General features: G+C 47.5%; 1 protein-coding gene across 2 annotated transcripts; it reads left to right on the top strand.

Moving 5' to 3' along the window:
- The first annotated feature begins 18,433 nt into the window (after positions 1 to 18,433).
- On the top strand, positions 18,434 to 23,061 carry LOC136454582 (zinc finger BED domain-containing protein RICESLEEPER 2-like). 2 transcript variants are annotated; one of them, XM_066454980.1, is made up of 2 exons: positions 18,434 to 18,540; positions 20,588 to 23,061. In XM_066454980.1, exon 2 carries the CDS (start codon positions 20,622 to 20,624, stop codon positions 22,899 to 22,901), a length of 2,280 nt encoding a protein of 759 aa, XP_066311077.1. In that variant the 5' UTR covers positions 18,434 to 18,540; positions 20,588 to 20,621; the 3' UTR covers positions 22,902 to 23,061. The 2 variants fall into 2 exon arrangements, with proteins under 2 accessions (XP_066311077.1, XP_066311115.1); XM_066455018.1 differs by having other exon boundaries at positions 18,436 to 18,536.
- Positions 23,062 to 23,401: the final 340 nt, after the last annotated feature.

Genomic DNA, 23,401 nt, shown 5'->3' with positions numbered 1-23,401 from the left:
CCAAAAGCTCTTGAGCCCAAATTTTGCACACATGAAATTCGACTTGATACAAACCTATTCCTAAAAAATCAACGCCATGGATTGACTTAAACTCCGAGAAAAATCAGATCGCAGTCAAGACGAAAATAGGGAAAAACTAATAACACAGATGAACAAAAATCACACATAAAAGTGACGAATCCCAGATGGCATGAGGAGGTTTTGGGCCTCCTTTCCCATTCCAAATCTCAGAGAATACACCACAAATATTTAGATTTGGGATCTCTCTCAATAACCCTAAGGGAGGGAGAAAACTAGAAAACCGGAGAAATGTGAGAGGTAAAATGGTTTGGGTGGAGCCATCAATTATTTATGGGCTATTACATAATTCTCAGAATGTCCCTAGTTATTTTGAGTCAAACCACTTGACCCGAGGGCGTAATGGTCCAACTCTTTTTCTGTTGATCAGACGGTCACGCTTTCTACATAGATTTGTTTCGCCTTGATGCAACCTCTGTGATTCCGCCACGTGCCACCCTATTCTTCCTCGAAATCTTCGCCCGCGTTTTGACGATAAACCTGTAAAAATCGTCCACCCAGTGGTTTTGAGGCTAAACCCACCAAACCGTCCATGCCTGGTTTTGAGGTCCAAACCAGCAAACCGTCCTCCGATGGTTTTGAAATCGAAACCACCGAACCCGTGCGATGGTTTTGAGGACGAAACCACCAAACCCCTCTGATGTCGACGCGTGTTCGACCTCAGCCAAGCTTGATGTCTTTGCCTTCCTTCTTGACTTGACCGACACCATCTACATCTCCCATGTAGATGCGTGTCCGCCCTCCGCCATGTGCCACGACGCCATCGTCCTCCTCTTTGACTTGGTCAACGCCATCTTCATCACCCATGTACTCTTGCACTTGTCGATATCCCCAAGTGTTAGCCATTGCGGCTGGTCACCCGACCTCCTGGTCCCTCGGTCCAAGCCTCACGTCCTTCCTTCACCGCTCCCAGTCCATCGACACGACACGTCTCTACTTGACCTTCACCTCGCCGCCGACCACTGCGTCCAAGCTCCACACCTGCGCACCACAAGCCAAGAGACATGTTGCACAACTCAACTCACGCCATGGTTAATTCACCGACTCAATCTAAGACGCAAGTCACGTTGACAATCACTCATCACAACCGAACCACAAGGGCACATACCAACCTGGTGTTCGCAGTGGTAGGTGGTAAACAGATGTCTATCATCGTTGCTTCCCATTCCGGTGGGGAGCCACAACTCGGGTCTTTGAGCTCGGCGTGTTGTCTCCTCAATGCTTCGCTAGCCACTGCCATTAACAAGACAACTACCTCTGTTGTGGACATTGTGCGGATGTTTGTGGTCTTATGCTCAAAGAATCATTCGCTCTCCTATCATTTGCCTGTGCCAATGCCAAGGTCGTCCTCTAGTTATGGCATGCCAGGCTTCACCCCTGATGCATTCCCGATGTTATTGACACCCTTGACATTGCCACAGTCGGGTTCTGTTAGGCCTCGCTCGGTCAGTTCTCGCCGGGTGCATCCTTCTTACCAAGGGTTCATTAGCGACGACATCACCGGAGGTCTGGTCTCATGACCCGCGGCTCCTTCGCCTCATTGCTCAACACCACGTAGGATACCACCATCTTAGCTCTTTCTTACATACAGCCATCGTCTCCTGACATTGCCCTTTGCATTGTTTGTTCGGAGTGTGAGCAGATGGTTGTTGTGTTATCATCCAAGCTATGCCGTGGACTTCCCTCGTCGAGATCCAATCGACAATTGCTAAGGATGCCATTCTTCGATTAGGTAGGGCTCAAGCTCACAGGTTGCTCTTAGTTGATCTCATCAAGTTTTTCAAGTATCAGATCCACTCCTTCCAGTCTTCGATTCGATGGTGGCTTTACCCTTATCGGGGCGAGGAAGTTCTGAAGGGAGCTACTCCTCTGTCGTTTCCCTCCATTCTGAGATCCAAAGTAGCCAGCCCTCGAAATCTAAGCTGGAATAGTACCTGGATAAATCCCTCACTCCACGTATCCAGGAGCTTGATATCCTGAACTGGTGGAAGCTAAACACAGTCAAGTTTCCAACCCTCTATAAAATGGCCCATGATATCTTGGCCATTCCAATGTCCATGGTAAATAGTGGCAGCTCTATATTCTCTGCTGGAACATGAAGTCACATGCTCGATGACTACAGAAGCTCTCTTCGACCCGAGATTGTTGAAGCACTTGTCCGCGCAAAGACTAGCTCCAGTATTCACCACCTGCCACCGAGGCACCGAGTTTTGCACCGGTGAAGGCCGAAGGATCGTAGGTTTGTCGTGGTCACTTCCTGCCTTGGGGAAGCAAGAATCTTATTATCCATGTGTCGTATCTCTGAGTGTAGTTAACTAATAGGTGTAATGTAGGCTGAGATTGTGAATTGATTGTTGTGATCTATTCCGGTATTTATCTCGTAAAGGTGTAACTTGTGTTGAACTCATGTTCTGGTGTCATCTGACTTAGGAGTTTGCACGCTTCACTCTGTGTGTGTACAAGCCGTGGGATGCATCAGCTGGTTGCTGTGTATTTTGTTTTTTTAATTATATAGTACAACACAGACGTCCACAACATGCACGCACACTCACCCATATCAACACATGTATGCAAACCTTACCTTTATGAGCACCTCTGAAGGACTGAGCCGACAAATCTCGAGATTCATGAAGTCACCACTTAAATCCTAGAATAAATTCAGAAAAAATACGAACACCCGTGCCAAGTCAAAGACTTCAACCCGGGTGAGTAGATCATATTGGCACGGGTTTTGGCAGAACCGCATAATCTAATCACGCTTAAAATACGTTTACGCCTCTCACGCTAACGAGCTAGCTCTAGTGACTAATGTACTAGGCTATGTACCCACGTTACCGAGCCAGGTGTTATTTTCCAATGGGCGTTTTAGCTATACAAACCCAAGTTGTTTCTTTATTCCATTCTATCGATTTAATATCTATTCGAAATAGGACATCATTATCTATCTAGCAAACTAATTATTCTGGAGCTACAAAAATTACAGTGAGCAACTAATAATATTAGTAATTTACTGTAAAATTTTCAGAGTCAACACTATCACTATTTTCTCACAAAAATTCCCACAAGTTCACATTTTAACAATATTAAACATTTTAAAATAATTAGAGCAACCCTGGAAACATTTTAAAACTAGATGAACCAATTACGCTAATAAATAGATCATGATTTTAGGAGCCTAACAAGATTGATTTGGCACTTTTGTAGGGTCGAGATGGCGACTAGAGGGGGTCTGAGTAGTCGTTTCTAAATTTAATCGCGTCGGCTAACCGAAACAAGTACGGAATTAAAACTACCGGTCTAGTCAAGACTACACCCCTCTATCTATGTTCTCTAGCACCTTGCAAAGATCCTAATTAAGCAACAAAGGTGTCGGGCTAGGTAGAGCTCACCTAATCAATTCTAGAAGCAATGTCACATAAACCTATGCCACTAGTACTTTAAGCAACGGGGAGCTCCTACACATGCTAGTAAGCAAAAGCACAAAGCCAACTAAGCTCGCTAGCAATGCTCAATAACAAGGCAACCAATACCAAATTAGAGAGCGCAAATACTTAGCTACACAAACTAAGCAACGTGACTAACAAGGTTATACAAACCAAATTAGTCACGCAAGAGAGCTACTTCAATGCTACACAAGCAAGAAAGTAACTAGTGAGCTATACGAGCAAACTAATTACAAGAGCAACTATACAAGCACAATGTATATAAAAGTAATTACAAGCTTGTGTAACGAGGATGCAAACCAACGGAAAGAATAAAGATGACAGGGTGATTTTTCTCTCGAGATTCACGTGCTTGTCTACACGCTAGTCCCCGTTGTGTCGACCGCTCACTTGGTGGTTCGGTGGCTAATTGGCATCACCCGCTAAGCCCGCACGTCGAGCACCGCAAGTACCTACCCCGAAAGTAAGGGTAGCTCAATGACATACTTTACTTGAGTTGCTCTTCGCGGCTCCCGCGGGATGAGCACAATGCCCCTCACAAAGCTCTTCTCCGGAGCACCGCACAAGCTTTTTATGGGCTTCGACGGAGACCACCACCAAGCCGTCTGGGAGATGGCAACCTCCAAGAGTAACAAGCACCACCGGCTTGCAACTCAATCACCTAGTGCCACTCGATGCAACCTCACGATGCAATCACACTAGAATTGCTCTCTCACATAATCGGATGATCACTATCAAGCATATGTGAGATGGAGGGCTCCTAAGCACTCTCAAGCATGGACACAAAATCCTCCGAGGTGCTTAGCATCGGCCATGGCCGAGACCACCTTTTATTTATAGCCCCATGGGCTAAACTAGCCGTTACCCCTTCACTGGACAAATTTTAGGACGACCGAACACTCTGGTCAGATCGACCGGACGCACCGTGCCAGCATCCGGTTGCTCTACGCCATCCACGTGTCACTCTGAGTTCAATCGGAGCCGCCCAATCTCAACGGCTAAGTTGCGATCGGACGCTGCACAGTGAATGACCGGACGCTGCTGCGCCTGAGTCCGGTCGTTTCCAGAGAGCTCCCTGAGCCTTTGTTTTGCGACCGAACGTGTCCGGTCCACCATGACCGGATGCAGACCAATGTTCGATCAGTTTTGTGCCTGCATGCCTAACTCCAGCATCGCCTACATCACCATACGTCAGCATTGATCGGACACAGACCCTGAGCGTCCGGTCACTCTTCGCGCCAGCGTCCGGTCACGAGACCGTGAACGCGCGCTTACTGCTGCCACTGATCGGACGTGCTAGTCCTACCGAGGGCAGCATCCGATCAGTTCTATGAAACCCTATCTTTTCTGTATAGGGTGTCAGTGGAGTTTTGAACCTTTCTCGCCTCTGTTCCTTCACCGAGTTGATCCACATCAACTCCAACTTGTTCTCCCTTGCAAATGTGCTAATACCACCAAGTGTACACCACCATGTGTATGTGTGTTAGCTTTTCATAAACATCTCTCAAAGGATTAGCCACTCAACTTGCCATGCTACTCAATCCTAGCGATGATACAAGGTTAGATCACTCGAGTGGCACTAGATGACCGATATGCAAACAAGTTTGCCCCTCTTGATAGTACGACCATCTATCCTAAACCCAGTCATAAACTTCTCTACACACCTATGACCGGTGAAATGAAATACCCTAGGTTATACCTTTGTCTTGCGCATTCCATTCCATCTCCTCCAATGTCGATGCAACACATGCACCAACATGATCAACAATGATATGATCCACTTCATATCATCACATTATCATATTGGTTCATCGATCTTGACTTCACTTGCTTTTCATCGTTGCCTTCGTCCATCGGCGCCAAGTCTTGCATAAGCTTCACCGCCACGTGGTCCATCGCTCTAAAGCCTCCAACTTGCCCTTCACGCTTGCAACCGGGCCATCAAGCCAAGTCATTTCTTGATCTTCTCCACCTTGATCACATGACTCAATGTCATGTCTCATTTGCAATGAGCTCCATCATCATCACTTGTGTGAGCTTTGCAACATCTCCAAGCCTTTTTCACCTTCATGGCATATGTTGCTCACACATATATATCTCTAGACTAATCACCAGTGTATCTTATGTAAACATAATTAGTCCACCTAGATTGTCACTAAATTACTAAAACCACACAAGGACCTTTCAACTTTTATGATTTTTCTACACCATTTGGCGGATTTATTAAGTTTCTGCAAAAAAGAAAAAAGAAAATGAAATTTCCTCTAGGCACTGGGCTACGGCCCTGTTTGGTTGGGCTTTTGGCTTTGGCTTTTGGCCCCAAAAGCCAAAAGCCCAACCAAAGGGGCTGCTTTTGGAGGGTGCTTTTTCAGAAGCAGCTGCTTTTTCGTAGTTCATTTTTGAAAGCTGGTTTGACCCTGCTTTTGGCTTTTGGCTTTCTGCTTTTCGAAATTGGTGGAATAAAAAGCTCTTCCATAGTTGTTTTAAGAGAGATAAAGATAAAAGGTATATTTTATACTTGTTTAACCAAACAGCTTTCAGCTTTTCTACAGCTCACAGCCCACAGCAGCTTTTCCACAGCTCACAGCCCACAGCAGCTTTTTTCCACAGCCACAGCTCAACCAAACAGGGCCTACGTGGCCACCCCGTAGCCACGGCGGCCCACTCGGACGTGTGACCCAGGCACACAGCGCGCACATGCGGCCCAGGCGCGGGTGACACAAGGCCGGCCCAAAGCGGGGCGCGCGGTAACGGGCGCGGGCGGCCCAGGCGCGTAGGCAGCGGCCCAGCAAGCTGGAAGCGAATGGCCCACGCGGACGAGCCCAAGCGCGGTGGCCAACTAGCACGAAGGCCCATGAGCTTTCTCGAAACTAACCCGCAGTACAAAAAACTATTCATGTGTGTCACGGATTTTGCATTGAGAACCCTAAAAAAGTTTCTATTCTAATTTCTCACCTGTCTCCTTCCATGGGCGAAGCAGAGGAGCAGAGGAGGGATGGCTTCGATCGATTCTCGTCGAAGGAACGGTGGCCAGCCGGAACAGGAGCAGCAGCGGACCTGACCATGCTATGTGGGCGCCGGTGGTATGGCCAAAGGTGGCCCGAGGCACCCTAGCCACGCACGCACGCAGGCAGCCGCATCGATGGCGATGGCGTAGCCATGGCGGGGGTGTTGTGGCCTATGGGGCATGGCTGCAGAGGTGGAGCGACACGGGGCAATGCGGGGCTCGAGCGCGCTCGCATGCACGGTGGATGGCGAGGTCACAACCTCGGCCATGGACGTCGGGGCACAGTGGTGAAGAAGCCTCGATGAGGTAGCAGCCTTGGTGAAATAGAGGAGGCACAACGTGGCTCTCATGTCGGCAAAGCGGAGCACGGCATGGCAGAGGAGGCTCGGCCAAAGAGAAGGCGTGGCCTTGAGTCAGTCCCTAGCGTGGTCGACCACGTGCAGGTGCGGCGAGGCGAGGTATGACAGCCTAGCCATGCGCGCACATTGCGGCGACACGGTACATGGCGAAGCCTGGCTCGGTGAAGGCCGACGAGCACGCATGGGACACCAAGGAGAGCGAGGCAGAGGCAGTGAGGTAGGTGGTCGAGCGCGGGAAGGCGCCGAGCGATGGTGAGCTCGAGCTTCATGATGGCCCTGGCGGACGCACGCGCGAGAACAAAAGGGGAGAGAGCGGAGCTAAGCTAGAGCAGCGCGAGAGAGGGAGGGGAGCTGAAAGCTCTAGTTTGGTTTTGGTGAATTGATGAAACCCTAAGTGCTAACCTAGTTTATCAAGTGATCATAAGATAGGTAGCACATTCTAAGTGGTGAAGCAAATGAAGATCATGACATGATGATGGTGATGCCATGGTCATGATCAAGTGCTTGGACTTGAAAAGAAGAAAGAGAAAAACAAAAGACTCAAGGCAAAGGTATAAATGGTAGGAGCCATTTTGTTTTAGTGATCGAGACACTTAGAGAGTGTGATCACATTTAGGATCGATAGCCGTAATATTAAGAGGGGTAAAACTCGTATCAGAATGTGGTTATCAAAGTGCCACTAGATGCTCTAACTCATTGCATATGCATTTATGATCTAGTGGAGTGCTAACACCCTTGAAAATGTTTGTGAAATATGCAAACACATGTGCACAAGGTGATACACTTGGTGGTTGGCACAATTGAGCAAGGGTTAGAAACTTCACCGGCGGAGTGTCACCAACGGTGCCACCGACGCCCTATACAGAAAAGACAAAGGTCACTATAAGTGACCGGACACTGGTCTCTGAAGGACCGATGCGTCCGGTTAGTGGTAGCTGAGGACGCACAGTTTTGGCCCCATGACCGGACGCTGGCGCTAAAACTGACCGGACGCTTAGGGCCTGAGTTCGGTCGGTCTGACGTATGATGACGTAGAGTGACCGGACGCTGGGTGAGTCCGGTCGAGCATGACCGGACACCTCCGGTTGTGATTTCTCGCTTCTGGATGCTTACAGGAAATGACCGAATGCTGAGGTCCAGCATTCGGTCATCACTTGACCATTGGAATCGAGCGCTCAGTATTTGAAGAGAGGGGACATGTGGCGTGCATCGCATGACCGGACGCTAGGGTCCAGCGTCCGGTCAATCTGACCGAAGCATCCGGTCGCCCCGTGTTCAGTGCAGTGAAGAGCCCAACGACTCTATTCATGGGGGCTCTCTATTTAGGCCCCATGGCTAGCTCAAGCTCACCCTCTTGGCCATTTGCATTGACATAACAACCTTGTGAGCATAGCCAAAGCCCTCCCACTCATCTCCATCATTGATTCATCATCTTTGTGAGATTGGGAGTGAATCCAAGTGCATTGCTTGAGTGTTTGCATCTAGAGACACTTGGTGTTCGTAGTTCACTGTGGGATTCACTTGTTACTCTTGGTGGTTGCCACCACCTAGATGGCTTGGACCAGCGTGGATCGTTGAGCGGAGGTTGGTGATTATCTCCGGCTCTGATCGTGTTGATTGTGAGGCGTTCTTGACCTTTCCCCATCGGAGAGCCAAAAGGTACTCTAGTGAATTGCTCGTGGCTTATGTGATCATCATCTTGTGTTGTTTGTGCGGCACCCTATTGAGGGTTTTGCGTATGATGCCAATTAGCGCGTGAACCTCCAAGTGAGTGAATCGCCATAACGAGGACTAGCTTGCCAGCAAGCAAGTGAACCTCAGTAAAAAATCATTGTGTCATCTTTTGATTTCGAGGTGATTGGTCTTTATTGGTATTCATTCTTGTGATTGATTGGTTCACTCCTCGACTCGGCGGTATAACCATCTTGCTCACTCTCTTTATATTACCGCAAACTAGTTATCAAGCTCTTTAGTGTAGCTAGGTGTGAGAGCTTGTTAGTTTGGTTAGTGTGACTCTTTAGTTAGTCTTTGAGAGCACACTAACTTAGTGTAGTGACATAGCCGTTGTGTGGAAAGTAACTATATAAACTAGAGTTATGGTAGGTGGCTTGCTTTTTAGTAGGCTAGCGTAACACTTGCTTAGTTCATTCTATGTAAGCATTAGTTCATTAACTAACCATTAACTAACAATTGTGGTAGGTAGCATTAGTTCATTAACTAACCATTCTATGTAAGCACCTATGCTACTTTCAAGCAGGTGGTAAGCAATCATAATCATTTTATCATCTTTCATCTTCCAGTTCTTACTACGGTGCTAGATTGTACACAAGTCGTACCGGATCGCCCGGTGATTCGCGAATCAATGTGCCTAGCTGGGTACCCCAAAACACACGCTCTGCTTGTACCCTAGGCACAAGCAGGACCAACCCACTACCCTCCTATCATGGGGTCTAGGTCCCCGTCCAAACTTGGACTCCAAGCCCCCGCTCCTGAGTCCCGGACTCAGTGCAGTGCTTAGACCTCCACCATCCCCGCCTCCAATCAGCCGATTCAGAAAGAGCCGGAACCCATGACAAGAGAGCAATTAGTCTTCCCGCGCCCATACACAAGTATGTGTTCAGGATAATAAGTATGTGACCTACCTAGAACCTAATGCAACGGTCGGTCCTTAACCGACACAGGCGGAACAAATGCAATCCGAGCCTCGCTAGAATGCCAACCCAAGTCTAGATCCAAAGTACCATTCCGCCCGGTCTCCAATTATCATTCATATATATATTCTAGGCGATAATAATATAGTAACATCAATAGTATATTTCCTATCTCTCGCGAGTGACAGGCAATTACTCGACTTCTACCGGAGTCCTGTAGCATAGCAATCTACACGATCCAGTCATACTAGTAAGATTCATAGGATAAAGATATATATATATATATGCAAGTGGGTTTCATTCAACTCCTTAAAACTTAATACACAAACATAACATAAAGTGCAGGGCAATAGGGGTTATGCACCGGGGCTTGCCTGGGTAAGATACAATCGAAGTTAGCATCCCATCATGATGACACGATCATCGAGACACCATCTTTTCCGATACTCCAGATAATTCCCCGATCCATCGTTGTTCCTATTATGACATACGTGGATGCAACGCAGAGACGTAATTAATCAAAGGCAACCGCAACTCTTAAAATACGTTTACGCCTCTCACGCTAACGGGCTAGCTCTAGTGACTAATGTACTAGGCTATGTACCCACGTTGCCCAACCAGACATTATTTCCCAATGAGCGTTTTAGCTATACAAACCCAAGTTGTTTCTTTATTCCATTCTATCGATTTAATATCTATTCGAAATAGGACATTATTATCTATCTAGCAAACTAATTATTCTGGAGCTACAAAAATTATAGTGAGCAACTAATAATATTAGTAATTTACTATAAAACTTTCAGAGTCAAAACTATCACCATTTTCTCACAAAAATTCCCACAAGTTCATATTTTAACAATATTAAATATTTTAAAATAATTAGAGCAACCATGTAAACATTTTAAAACTAGATGAACCAATTACGCTAATAGATAGATCATGATTTTAAGAGCCTAACAAGATTGGTTTGGCACTTTTATGATTTTTCTACACCTTTTAGCGGATTTATGAAGTTTCTGTAAATAAGAAAAAGGAAAATGAAATTTTCTTTAGGCACTGGGCTACGCGGCCAGCCCATAGCCATGGCGGCCCACTCGGATGCATGGACTAGGCACACAGCGCGTGCACGCGGCCCAGGCGTGGGCGCCACAAGGCCGGCCCAAGCGGGGCGCACGGTAACGGGCGCGGGCGGCCTAGGCGCGCAGTCAGCGACCTAGCAAGCAAGAAGCGGCCGGCCCACACGGATGAGCCTAGGCGTGGTGGCCAACTTGCACGAAGGCCCCTGAGCTTTCTTGAAACTAACCCGTAGTACAAAACACTATTCATGCGAGTCACAGATTTTGCATTCAAAACCCTGGAAAACTTTCTATTCTAATTTCTCACCCGTCTCCTTCCATGGGCGAAGCAGAGGAGCAGAGGAGGGATGGCTTCGGCTGATTCCCATCGGAGGAACGGCGGTCAGGAGGCACAGGAGCAGCAGCGGACCCGACCGTGCTCGCGGGCGCCAGCGGTATGGCTAGAGGTGGCCTGAGGCACCCTAGCCACGCACGCATGCGGGCAGCCGCATCGGCGGTGTTGGCGCGGCCATGGCGGGGGTGCTACGGGGCACGACAGTGGAGGTGGAGCGGCACGGGGCAACGCAGGGCTCGGGCGCTCTCGCACGCGCGGTGGCTGGCGAGGTCACGACCCCAGCCACGGACGTCGGGGTGCAGTGGTGAAGTAGGCTCGGCGAGGTAGCGGCCTTGGTGAAATAGAGGAGGCACAGCATGGCTCCCGCGTCGGCGAAGCGGAGCACGGCATGGCAGAGGAGGCTCAGCCGGAGAGAAGTCGTGGCCTTGAGTCGGTCCCCGACATGATCGACCGTGTGCAGATGCGGTGAGTCGAGGTATGATGGCCCGACCACGCGCGCACATCACGGCGACACGGTACACGGCGAAGCTCGGCTCGGTGAAGGCCGATGAGCACGCATGGGACATAGAGGAGAGCGAGGCGGAGGCGGTGAGGCAGGTGGTCAAGCGCGGGGAGGCGTCGGGCGTTGGCAAGTTCGAGCTTCGCGACGGCCCTAGCGGCCACATGCGCGAGAACGAAAGGGGAGAGAGCGGAGCTAAGCTAGAGCAGCGCGAGAGAGGGAGGGTAGCGTCGTAGGGGCTCGGCGTCCTCAAGAAAGCAAGGGCCAGGGCGAGGACAATAGCTCGGCCTTGGCTTAATGGCGCATGAGGCAGCAGACAGGCAACATGGCAAGGACGCGGGCAGGAGCAAAGCCATGTGCTCCCCACGGCAGTGGACGCAATGACAGAGCAGACCGTGGTAGGTGAAATGAACGGTTGTGAACGATGCTTAACGCTGGTTCGTGAACGAGCACCCGATTGAATTCGCAACGTGTTCTAAAGAAGTTAGGCAAATTTTTTCGAGATCCACGTGGCACTCAACACAACTATAACCTACACCATTCTCGAGTACTCGCCTTGGTGCAAATCACTAAATAAAAAAACATGGCACTAGTGCTTAACTAGATTTTCAGAAGTCAATTGCCAAAATGACATTATCTACTATCATTTCATACTTAAAAGAATTCAAGGTTTCAGTTAGAACTAACATCCCTAAACACTTTTGGTTGAATTTTTAAACAGTAAAAACTTTACCAAACTTCACCAACAACCATTTCACGGCATAGCACACACTTTATACCAAGCAATAGAACCAAAACATCAGGGCGTTATTTAACTATTTTGCATTTTAAAAATCACCAAAAAGATGTACTTTCAGCACAACTTTAATTTTTTGCCGATTTAACGAAAATGGCTAATTTTAATTTCCAATTTGATTTTGAGCTATCAAAAATACCATGAAACAACATCTATTCACCAATTCAACAGTTGCAATTTCATCTACTAAACTTGCACTTCAAGTTTTATTTAAGTACCAATTACAGGTTATATTTTATTTTTGTTTATAAAAATTGTTTTTCATGCTTAATCAAATAAACAAGCCATTCACTATTTATTTGCTATCAAGCATTTGTAAGCACTTTCTTTCTACTTTTCCAAAACAAGCCCTAAACAACTTTTGTCCACAAGATTATTTAAAAGTTGTTAAGCACCGAAACAAGTTAACTAGCGACACTTATTTGTTTGTTTATAATTCTATGTGTGCTTTAAACTTTTAAACTTGAAAACTTGTTTTGCTAATTTCTCTTAGGCATTAACTTAGGTGCTAAGCAAGCTCGTAACACCAGAGGTGTTATACGGGTGTTCGTATTTTTCTAGATTTATTCCAGGATTTAAGTGGTGACTTTATGAATCTCGAAATTTGTCGGCTCAGTCCTTCAGATGTGCTCATAAGGATAAGGTTTGCGTACGCGTGTTCATATAGGTGAATGTGCCTACGTGTTGTGGGCGTCTGCATTGTATTGTGTAATTAAAAAAACAAAATAGACAGCAACCAGCCGATGCATCCCACGGCTTGTACACACACATAGTGAAGCGTGCAAACTCCTTCCAGTCTTCGATTCGATGGTGGCTTTACCATTATCGGGGCGAGGAAGTTCTGAAGCGAGCTACTCCTCTGTCGTTTCCCTCCATTCTGAGATCCAAAGTAGCCAGCCCTTGAAATCTAAGCTGGAACAGTACCTGGATAAATCCCTCACTCCACGTATCTAGGAGTTTGATATCCTGAACTGGTGGAAGCTAAACACAGTCAAGTTTCCAACCCTCTATAAAATGGCCCGTGATATCTTGGCCATTCCAATGTCCATGGTAAACAGTGGCAGCTCTATATTCTCTGCTGGAACATGAAGTCACATGCTCGATGACTACAGAAGCTCTCTTCGACCCGAGATTGTTGAAGCACTTGTCCGCGCAAAGACTAGCTCCAGTATTCACCACCTGCCACCGAGGCACCGAGTTTTGCACCGGTGAAGGCCGAAGGATCGTAGGTTTGTCGTGGTCACTTCCTGCCTTGTGGAAGCGAGAATCTTATTACCCATGTCGTATCTCTGAGTGTAGTTAACTGTAGGTGTATTGTAGGCTGAGAGCCTGTTCGGCTGTCTTTAAGCCGGCCGGCTGGCTTGTTCTGCCACTCACAAGATCACTGTTTACGTCCTGCCAGAACAGTATTTTTCTCTCACAACAATCAGCCGGAACAGTATTTTTCAGTCCTGCCGAACAGGCTCTGAGGTTGTGAACTGATTGTTGTGATCTATTCCGGTATTTATCTCGTAAAGGTGTAACTTGTGTTGAACTCATGTTCTGGTGTCGTCTGACTCAGGAGTTTGCACGCTTCACTACGTGTGTGTACAAGCCGTGGGATGCATCAGCTGGTTGCTGTGTATTTTGTTTTTTTAATTACACAGTACAACGCAGATGTCCACAACACACACATACTCACCCATATGAACACACATATGCAAACCTTATCCTTATGAGCATCTCTGAAGGACTGAGCCGACAAATCTTGAGATTCATGAAGTCACCACTTAAATCCTGAAATAAATCCAGAAAATGCGAACACCTGTGCCAAGTCGAAGACTTCAACTCGGGTGAGTAGGTCATCCCTTTTTGTATTCAATTGGTTTTATACCGTGGACTGAATACAAAAAGGGGACTGAATACAAAAAGGGATGACCTACTCACCTGGGTTGAAGTCTTCGACTTGGCACGGGTTGTGGCAAAACCGTCTAATCTAATCACTCTTAAAATACGTTTACGTCTCTCACGCTAACGAGCTAGCTCTAGTGACTAATGTACAAGGCTATGTACCCACGTTACCGAACCAGACGTTATTTCCCAATGAGCGTTTTAGCTATAAAAACCCAAGTTGTTTCTTTATTCCATTCTATCGATTTAATATCTATTCGAAATAGGGCATCATTATCTATCTAGCAAACTAATTATTCTGGAGCTACGAAAATTACAGTGAGCAGCTAATAATATTAGTAATTTACTGTAAAATTTTCAGAGTCAACACTATCACTATTTTCTCACAAAAAATCCCACAAGTTCACATTTTAACAATATTAAACATTTTAAAATAATTAGAGCAACCCTAGAAACATTTTAAAACTAGATGAACCAATTACGCTAATAGATAGATCATGATTTTATGAGCCTAACAAGATTGGTTTGGCACTTTTATGATTTTCTACACTTTTTGGTGGATTTATGAAGTTTCTGCAAATAAGAAAAAGGAAAATGAAATTTCCTCCAAGCACTGGGCTACGCGGCCAGCCCGCAGCCATGGCGGCCCACTTGAACGCGTGGCCCAGGCACACAGCGCGCGCACGCGGCCTAGGCGCGGACGGCACAAGGTCGGCCCAAGCGGGGCGCGTGGTAACGGGTGCGGGCGGCCCAGGCGCGCAGGCAGCGGCCCAACAAGCCAGAAGCGGCCGACTGAAAGGTTCTAATGGCTAGAGGGGGTGAATAGCCTATAAAAATTTCTACAACAACACTTAGCAAACCGGTTAGACAATTATGAGGCAAAGCAAATGTTGCGCTAGCCTACTAAAAATACAAGCCACCTACCACAATTCTAGTTTCTATAGTTTCTAACCACACAATGACTATGTCACTACACTAAGTTAGTGTGCTCTCAAAGGCTAACTAAAGAGCCACACTAACCAAACTAACAAGCTCTCATAACTAGCTATACTAAAGAGCTTGATAACTAGTTTGCGATAATGTAAAGAGAGAGAGCAAGATAGTTATACCGCCGTGTCGAGGAATGAACCTATCAATCACAAGAATGAAAACCAATGAAGACCAATCACCTCGAAATCAAATGATGACACAATAATTTTTTACCGAGGTTCACTTGCTTGCTGGTAAGCTAGTTCTTGTTGTGGCGATTCACTCACTTGGAGGTTCACACGCTAATTAGCGTCACACGTCAAACCCTCAATAGGGTGCCACACAACCAACATAAGATGAGGATCACACAAGCCACGAGCAATTCACTAGAGTACCTTTTGGCTCTCCGCTAAGAAAAGGTCAAGAACTCCTCACAATCACTATGATCAGAGCCAGAGACAATCACCAACCTCCGTTCGACGATCCTCGCTGCTCCAAGCCGTTTAGGTGACGGCAACCACCAAGAGTAACAAGTGAATCCCACAGTATAACAGAACACCAAGTGCCTCTAGATGCAAACACTCAAGCAATGCACTTGGATTCACTCCCAATCTCACAAAGATGATAAATCAATGATGGAGATGAGTGGGAGGGCTTTGGCTAAGCTCACAAGGTTGCTATGTCAATGCAAAATGGCCAAGAGAGTGAGTTTGAGCCGGTCATGGGGCTTAAATAGAAGCTCCCACGAAATAGAGTCATTATACCCCTTCACTGGGCACAACACGTGGTGACCGGAAGCTCCGGTCAGATCGACCAGACGCAGGACCCCATCGTTCGGTCGCCCGATACTTGTCACGTGTCATCGGCTTCCACGCTGATCGCCCGATCTCAATGATCATCAGTATATTTAAGTAGTGACCGAACAAGCTGCTCAAAGTGACCGGATGCACCAACACCAGCGTCCGGTCGTTTCCAATAAGGTACCAGAAGCGAAAAATCACGACCGAACGCGTCCAGTCATGCTCGATCGGACTCACCCAGCTTTCGGTCACTCAACGTCTCCTCTGTGCGCTGCCACGTCAGCGGGACCGGACGCACCCACTCAGTGTCTGGTCATGAAGTGACCCAACGTCCGATCAAAGACCGACGCTAGCGTCTTCACTGCTTCTACAGACTAGACGCGTTGGTCCAGTTGAGGCCAGCGTCTGGTCCACTCTGTGAGATCCTATCTTTTCTGTATAGGGCGTCGGTGACACCGTCGGACCGTCCGCACTCTACGAGCGGACACTCCACTGGTGAAGTTCCTAACCCTTGCTCAAATGTGCCAACTACCAAGTGTATTACCTTGTGCACATGTGTTAGCATATTTTCACAAACATTTTAAGGGTGTTAGCACTCCACTAGATCCTAAATGCATATACAATGGGTTAAAGCGTCTAGTGGCACTTTGATAACCGCATTTTGATATAAGTTTCACCCCTCTTAATAGTAAGGCTATCGATCCTAAATGTAATCACACTCACTAAGTGTCTCGATCACCAAAACAAAATGGCTCCTACCATTTATACCTTTGCCTTGAGCCTTTTGTTTTTCTCTTTCTTCTTTTCAAGTCTAAGCACTTGATCATTACTATGACATCACCATCATCATGTCATGATCTTCATTTGCTTCACCACTTGGAATGTGCTACCTATTTCCTGATCACTTGATAAACTAGGTTAGCACTTAGGGTTTCATCAATTCACCAAAACAAACTAGAGCTTTCACCGGCCCACGCGAACAAGCCCAACCGCGATGGCCAACTTGCACGAAGGCCCCTGAGCTTTCTCGAAACTAACCCGCAGTACAAAACACTATTCATGTGAGTCATGAATTTTGCATTGAGAACCCTGAAAAAGTTTCTATTATAATTTCTCACCCGTCTCCTTCCATAGGCGAAGCAGAGGAGCAGAGGAGGGACGGCTCCAACCGATTCTCGCCAGAGGAACGAAAGCCAGGCGGCACAGGAGCAGCAGCGGACTCGACCGTGCTCGCGGGAGCCGGCGGTATGGCCATAGGCGGCCCGAGGCACCCTGGCCACGCACGCACGCGGACAGCCGCATCGGCGGCGATGGCGCAACCATGGCGGGGGTGCTGCGGGGCGCGGCAGCGGAGGTGCAGCGGTGCGGCGCAACGCGGGGCTTGGGTGCGCTCGCACACGCGGTGGCTGGCGAGGTCACGACCCCGGCCACGGACGTCAGGGCGCAGCGGTGAAGAAGGCTCGGCGAGTCAAGGATGCCAGCGAGGACCCCTCTCCTGGCCATATGCGGCGGCTGGAAAGGAGCCACCGATCTCGGCGAGGTCGTAAAGGATCCCCGAGAAGAACGAGGCGACGGCGGCGCAACGACGGGGTGCGGGGACGAGCAGCAGCGCATGCGGCGGTGGGCCGTCGAGGTGGGCGGCGGGGAGTCACTGTGGGCCGGGTTGAGGGGTGGGTGTAGGAAGCAGCATGCGTGCTCTCGTACGAGTAGACAGTGACTGTGTTTCATGCGTTTCCTGTTGGAGGAAGGAGAAGAGGAGCCAATGTTTAGGCTCGCAGTGTAGGAGAGAGGGTGGGAATAAGTGGTGTGACCGGTTAGGCTGCTGTTCCCAACCAGAGGTATCAAACCCGGAATGGAGTGTCCTGATTTTTTTTAGATTCTGGATATACTGTTGTGTAGCATCACCGTATTTTCTCTAGTCGTTTGAAAAGAGATTTTTTCTCACAGCGCCCAAATTTCCTGAAACGAAGCGCTCACCGTAACCGATGCGGGCGCCATAAACGGCACACCGCGCGCAAGAGGCCAGCAGCCGCTGGCCTTTGGATTGGAGAGTGGCCCTGCTTTTCGATTGCAGAGCTGGGTCCTCTAGGCCTCTGGGTCCAAGGGTTACGAACCGTCCAGATGAGATGAACCCATCGTTGCGTCCGGTCGAAGGCCCAACCCAAGACGCCATCCAATCCAGCGCCGTGCTGCGCCTGCCATCCATCACCACCAAGCAGTCCAAGCCCCACATACTCCGATCCATATTTTGCGTGAACAAAAAACTCCTCATGAGACGAGGAAACCGCCCAAAGACAGACCCAGCGTCCCACCAGCCTGTTAGACGCGCGGAGAGGCCCCCACCTTGTCCACCGGCAGCCTCACAGCTCGCGCCAGCTCACGAGGCCCATCGTCATGGGCCGCTAGCCCATTAAATCCCCGCACCGGGCGGCTCCGCGTCCGCAGCCACCAGACCCCTCCGGGTTCTCTCTCTACGGGTCGAGAAGCCCCTCTCCTCTGTCCCCGGCTCGTCTCCCTCTCCCTTGCTCGCTCGGCCTTCGTCCTTCTTGGGCCGAGCCCTAATTCGTCTGCACCGCCACCAAGCAAGCCGAGCCCCCGGTTTGGTTCGCCTCCGCTGCGCCCCGCTTCCTCCCCGTACGTAAGCCCCCAAACTCCAAACCCCTCTCCTGGCCCTCCTCTGCTCCTCCCGCATGTTCCGTCTTCTCCTAAATCCGCGCTGCTAGTAGCTTTCGGATTGGATTGTTTCGTGGTTTAGGTTTTGGTGCGCCGTTCGAGTTGATCCGTTGGGCTCCGTTTTAGTGGGCTCGGTTCGTCGGATCTGTAGGGGAGCAACTCTCCTGGCCCTCCTCTGCTCCTCCCGCATGTTCCGTCTTCTCCTAAATCCGCGCTGCTAGTAGCTTTCGGATTGGATTGTTTCGTGGTTTAGGTTTTGGTGCGCCGTTCGAGTTGATCCGTTGGGCTCCGTTTTAGTGGGCTCGGTTCGTCGGATCTGTAGGGGAGCAACTCTCCTGGCCCTCCTCTGCTCCTCCCGCATGTTCCGTCTTCTCCTAAATCCGCGCTGCTAGTAGCTTTCGGATTGGATTGTTTCGTGGTTTAGGTTTTGGTGCGCCGTTCGAGTTGATCCGTTGGGCTCCGTTTTAGTGGGCTCGGTTCGTCGGATCTGTAGGGGAGCAAGCGCTTCGCTGGGAGCGTTGTTTGGAATGTTTTTTTTTTTTTTTTTTGTTTTGGTGCGAAATTTTTCGTAGTTTTTGTTTCTTTTCCGGTGGGCGTCAGCGCTGTTGGCGCTGTAGATTATGTGCGCTATATTGTTGGCCTCTTTAGCATATTCTGTTACGAGCAAATTGTGGCGTGTTTCTGGGAGGGGTTCAGTTTCCCGAGGGAATTGCTAAGATTTTTGTCGAAGTAGGACCTAGTTGTCGTCTGTGAAGATGAAGAGTTTATAGGAAACAGTTTGATTTTGTTCTTTGGGAAACAGTACCCCGTTCGGGTATTAGTCTTGTTAGCTATAGAATTACTAGTACATGTTACTCTGAGTGTTTGAAGCTTAAAAAAAATGATTCATCGCATAGTGCCGCATGCCTGTATCTTTGTGAATTTTGTACCTACACCATGGTAGTCATACTGGAGTAGTTGAGTATGATTTCGAAGTCCAATAGCCTGCTAGGTTTGATGGCTGTAATTATCTTTTTGATAGGAAGTTCCAGCAACCATGGCTTGTTTCTGACAGGACCTTAAGTAAACGATGAGCATGGTTGAGTTTCTGCTCAAAGGCTAGGTTGCCGGTGGCATTTTATTCTTTAGCTATTCATGTGCAGCCCCATATGGTTCTGGTGAAGGGCCTACCCTTGAACTTCGGTGAAGGGCCTACCCTTGAACTTCGTATTTTATTTTCTGTTACAGCTGCATGTTTAACTACTTGCATTCAGCATTACTTTGCCTGGCTTGGTGACATTTGTCACTTTTCTATTGTCTTGCTCATGCTATATTCAAATGTGTGAAAACATACCTTCATTGCTGACATCTCTCATAGGTACAATGTTCTAAATTTTTTGCACTTTTGGATACCATCACGATTGAGAAGTCATCATTATGTCATCTAGTCTATCTACTACAAAATATATTCCTTGTGTAGCTTTTGGAAAACGTCTGCAATGTTGGTGGCCTCTGAACCTTGACATGAAAATTTGTTCCTGGGCACTGCTGCCATAAACAACCAGATCTTGTTAATAATGGAACTATGTAGAATATCTGCTGTCTGTCTATTTTGTCATGAAAACTTTGATGGTGTACCTTATGAAATTTTGTTGAGTGAAATCCATGAGCGGCCTCTGAACTTGTCATGGGGTGCCACTTCGGTCCACGAACTTTGAAACTGCATTTCAAGGCCCCTAAACTTGTTAAGTGGTGCACCGCAGTGGTCTTTATGGTCCACAAATGGACCTGCTATGCACTATTTTACAAGTTTAAGGATGTACGGTGCACCACTTAACAAGTTTGGGGACTCAGAAATGCATTTTTAAAATTCGTGGGCCTAAGTGACACTGTATAACAAGTTCAGGGGAAGCTGATGCATTTAACTCTATTTTATTTGTTTGGAGTCCCTTTTTCATGAAACAATCAAGTGATATGATGTGACTGAATTGCACCTAACATGATTGTATTTACTTATTAATCCAAATTGACAGGCATTCTTGGATTCCATTGGCTTGTATCTTCAGCATGGGTGAGCCAAACAGAAATGATAATGCAATGGTGCATGGCAGTGAGATGGTTGATGGCAATGGTGTGATCCATGGTAGTGAGATGATTCATGGTAGTGAAATGATCCATGGCGATGAGATGATCCATGGGACTGAGATGGTTGAAGGCAGTGAGATGATCCATGGTCATGATATGGTTCAGGTTAATGATCTCATCCACGGTAATGAGATGGTTCCAGTTAACGACATGGTCAATGGTGACGAGATGGCCCATGGTAATGAATTGGTCAATGCTGAGATGGCCCCGCGAACATCAAGACGTCGGAAGAAGAAGTCGTTAGTTTGGGAGCACTTCACTATAGAACCCATGCCAGGAGGGAACTCAAGAGCATGCTGCAATTTATGCAAGCAAACCTTTGCGTATAGTTCTGGCTCAAAAATTGCAGGCACTAGCCATCTCAAGAGGCACATCACCCTGGGCTCCTGTCCTGTTATGAAAGACCAAGACAGGAAGCTAACACTGCCACTTGCAGGGGGCCATGTCACTGATAATGATGGTGAGGCTGCTGTGGAACGTCCTACTAAGAGGCGTTACAGATACACTGGTTATGCAAATGCTACTTTTGATCAGGAACGGAGCTCCTCTTATCTGGCGAAGATGATCATTTTGCATGATTACCCACTTCACATTGTTCAACAGTCATCCTTTACTAATTTTATTGAGAGTCTGCAGCCTCGTTTCAAGGTTGTAGATGTGGAGACAATGGAAGGAGAGGTGTATGCTGTTTTCCAGAAAGCAAAAGAGAACCTGTTTCAAGCATTCAGCACTATGCCAGGAAGGATCAGCCTCACTATAGGACTCTGGACAACCAGTCAGACTCTTGGCTATGTTTCTCTTGTTGGGCAGTTTATTGACTCCGATTGGAAAGTGCACCGAAGAATGCTCAACTTCATGATGGTGTCTTCTCCTCATTCAGAGAATGCACTTAGTGAAGCTATTAGCTCGAGCCTTTCGGAGTGGAATATGAAGGACAAGCTGTTCACTATCACATTGGATAACGATTGCTCTTCCCATGATATTTACAGTGCAAATCTTAGGGATCACCTCTCCAATAAGAACAACCTCATGCTTAAGGGACAGCTCTTTGTTGTGAGGTGCTATGCTCATATCCTGAATGTAGTTGCTCAGGATGTAATTGCTTCGATTCACGGCGTGATTTACAACATCCGTGAGAGTATCAAGTTCATAAAAGCTTCTCCAAGCTGTGAGGAGAAGTTTGCTGAGATTGCTCTGCATCTGGAGATTCCCAGTGCCAAGACCCTTTGTTTAGATGTTACAACCCAGTGGAACACAACTTATCTGATGCTGCTGGCTGCCTTGGACTATAAGCAGGCTTTTGCTACACTGGAGACATGTGATGATAATTACAATGAATCTCCTTCAGCAGAGGACTGGAAGAAAGTTGAGGCTAGCTGTAATTACCTGAAACTGCTATATGACTCTGCACATAGTGTGATGGCTTCAGCAAACCCTACTGCAAACATCATTTTCCATGAAGCTTGGAAAATTCAGCTTGAGCTAGCCAATGGCACAGAACATGAAAGTCCCTTTTTCAGCAGTATTGCCAAGGATATGCATGAGAGATTTGACAAATACTGGAAAGATTGCAGCCTGGTGTTAGCCATTGCTGTTGTTATGGATCCACGTTTCAAGATGAAGCTTGTTGAGTTCAGTTACTCTAAAATTTATGGTGCTGAGGCTGCGAAATATGTTAAGGTTGTCAATGACTCTCTGCATGAGCTGTATAAGGAGTGTGTGGCACAGCCGTTCCCCTTGACCCCTGCCTATGTTGAAGCTAACAATGTGGCTGCCAACGCGAATGTTAACCAGGGAAATCCTCCTTCCACTAGTGATGGTCTTCTTGACTTTGATATGTACCTTTCTGAGATTCAAAGTAGCCAGCCTGCAAAATGTGAACTGGAGCAGTACCTGGAGGAATCCCTCACTCCACGTATCCAGGAGTTTGATATCCTTAACTGGTGGAAGCTTAACACAGTCAAGTTTCCAACTCTGTCCAAGATGGCCCGGGATATCTTGGCCATCCCAATGTCAATGGTTAGCAGTGGCAGCTCCATATTCTCTGCTGGAACTGGGAACCACAGGCTTGATGACTACAGAAGCTCTCTTCGCCCGGAGACTGTGGAGGCACTTGTCTGTGCAAAAGACTGGCTCCAGTATTCACCACCGGCTGCAACTGAGGCGCCAGGTTCTGAGATGATCAAGGCAGAAGCATTGTAGATTGCCGATACTGCTTCCCTGTTGAAACACAAATAATATTGTGGTATCTTCGAGTGTAGTTAAGCGTAGGCATATTTTAGGCACCAAATGCAGACATATATCTCTTCTGGAGTTTATATCTCATAGTTGTAATTTGTCATGTCGAACTCAGTTTAACTCACTGCAGTGTGTACTGAGTTTAGCTGTGGTCTGAGGGATGTCTCAGGGATTGAGGTGGTAAACTTATTTCCAGATTCTGGCTATTGTTGGCTCAGTTATTCAGGTGCTAAACTTATTTCCAGATTTTGGTTATTGTTGGTGCTGCTGTTTATTTCCCTTCTTAAGGCGTAACCTCTGTTCTGTGCTAGTGTGTTAGATGCCGTGGTTTGGTATCTATTTATATTTGTATCTGTGTAAATTTAGCCTCATTTTTTTGTGTGCTTGTCGCAAGTTATCTGATAGTGTCATCTGTTTAAGGTTCACAACTTTGGTGGTGATGACTTTGGTAATCAATGCTTTTG

Source organism: Miscanthus floridulus, chromosome 1 (assembly GCF_019320115.1).
Source record: "Miscanthus floridulus cultivar M001 chromosome 1, ASM1932011v1, whole genome shotgun sequence".
NCBI classification, from domain to species: Eukaryota; Viridiplantae; Streptophyta; class Magnoliopsida; order Poales; family Poaceae; genus Miscanthus; species Miscanthus floridulus.
Note: the sequence above shows the minus strand (reverse complement) of the source record. Positions and strands in the feature narration are given on the sequence as shown.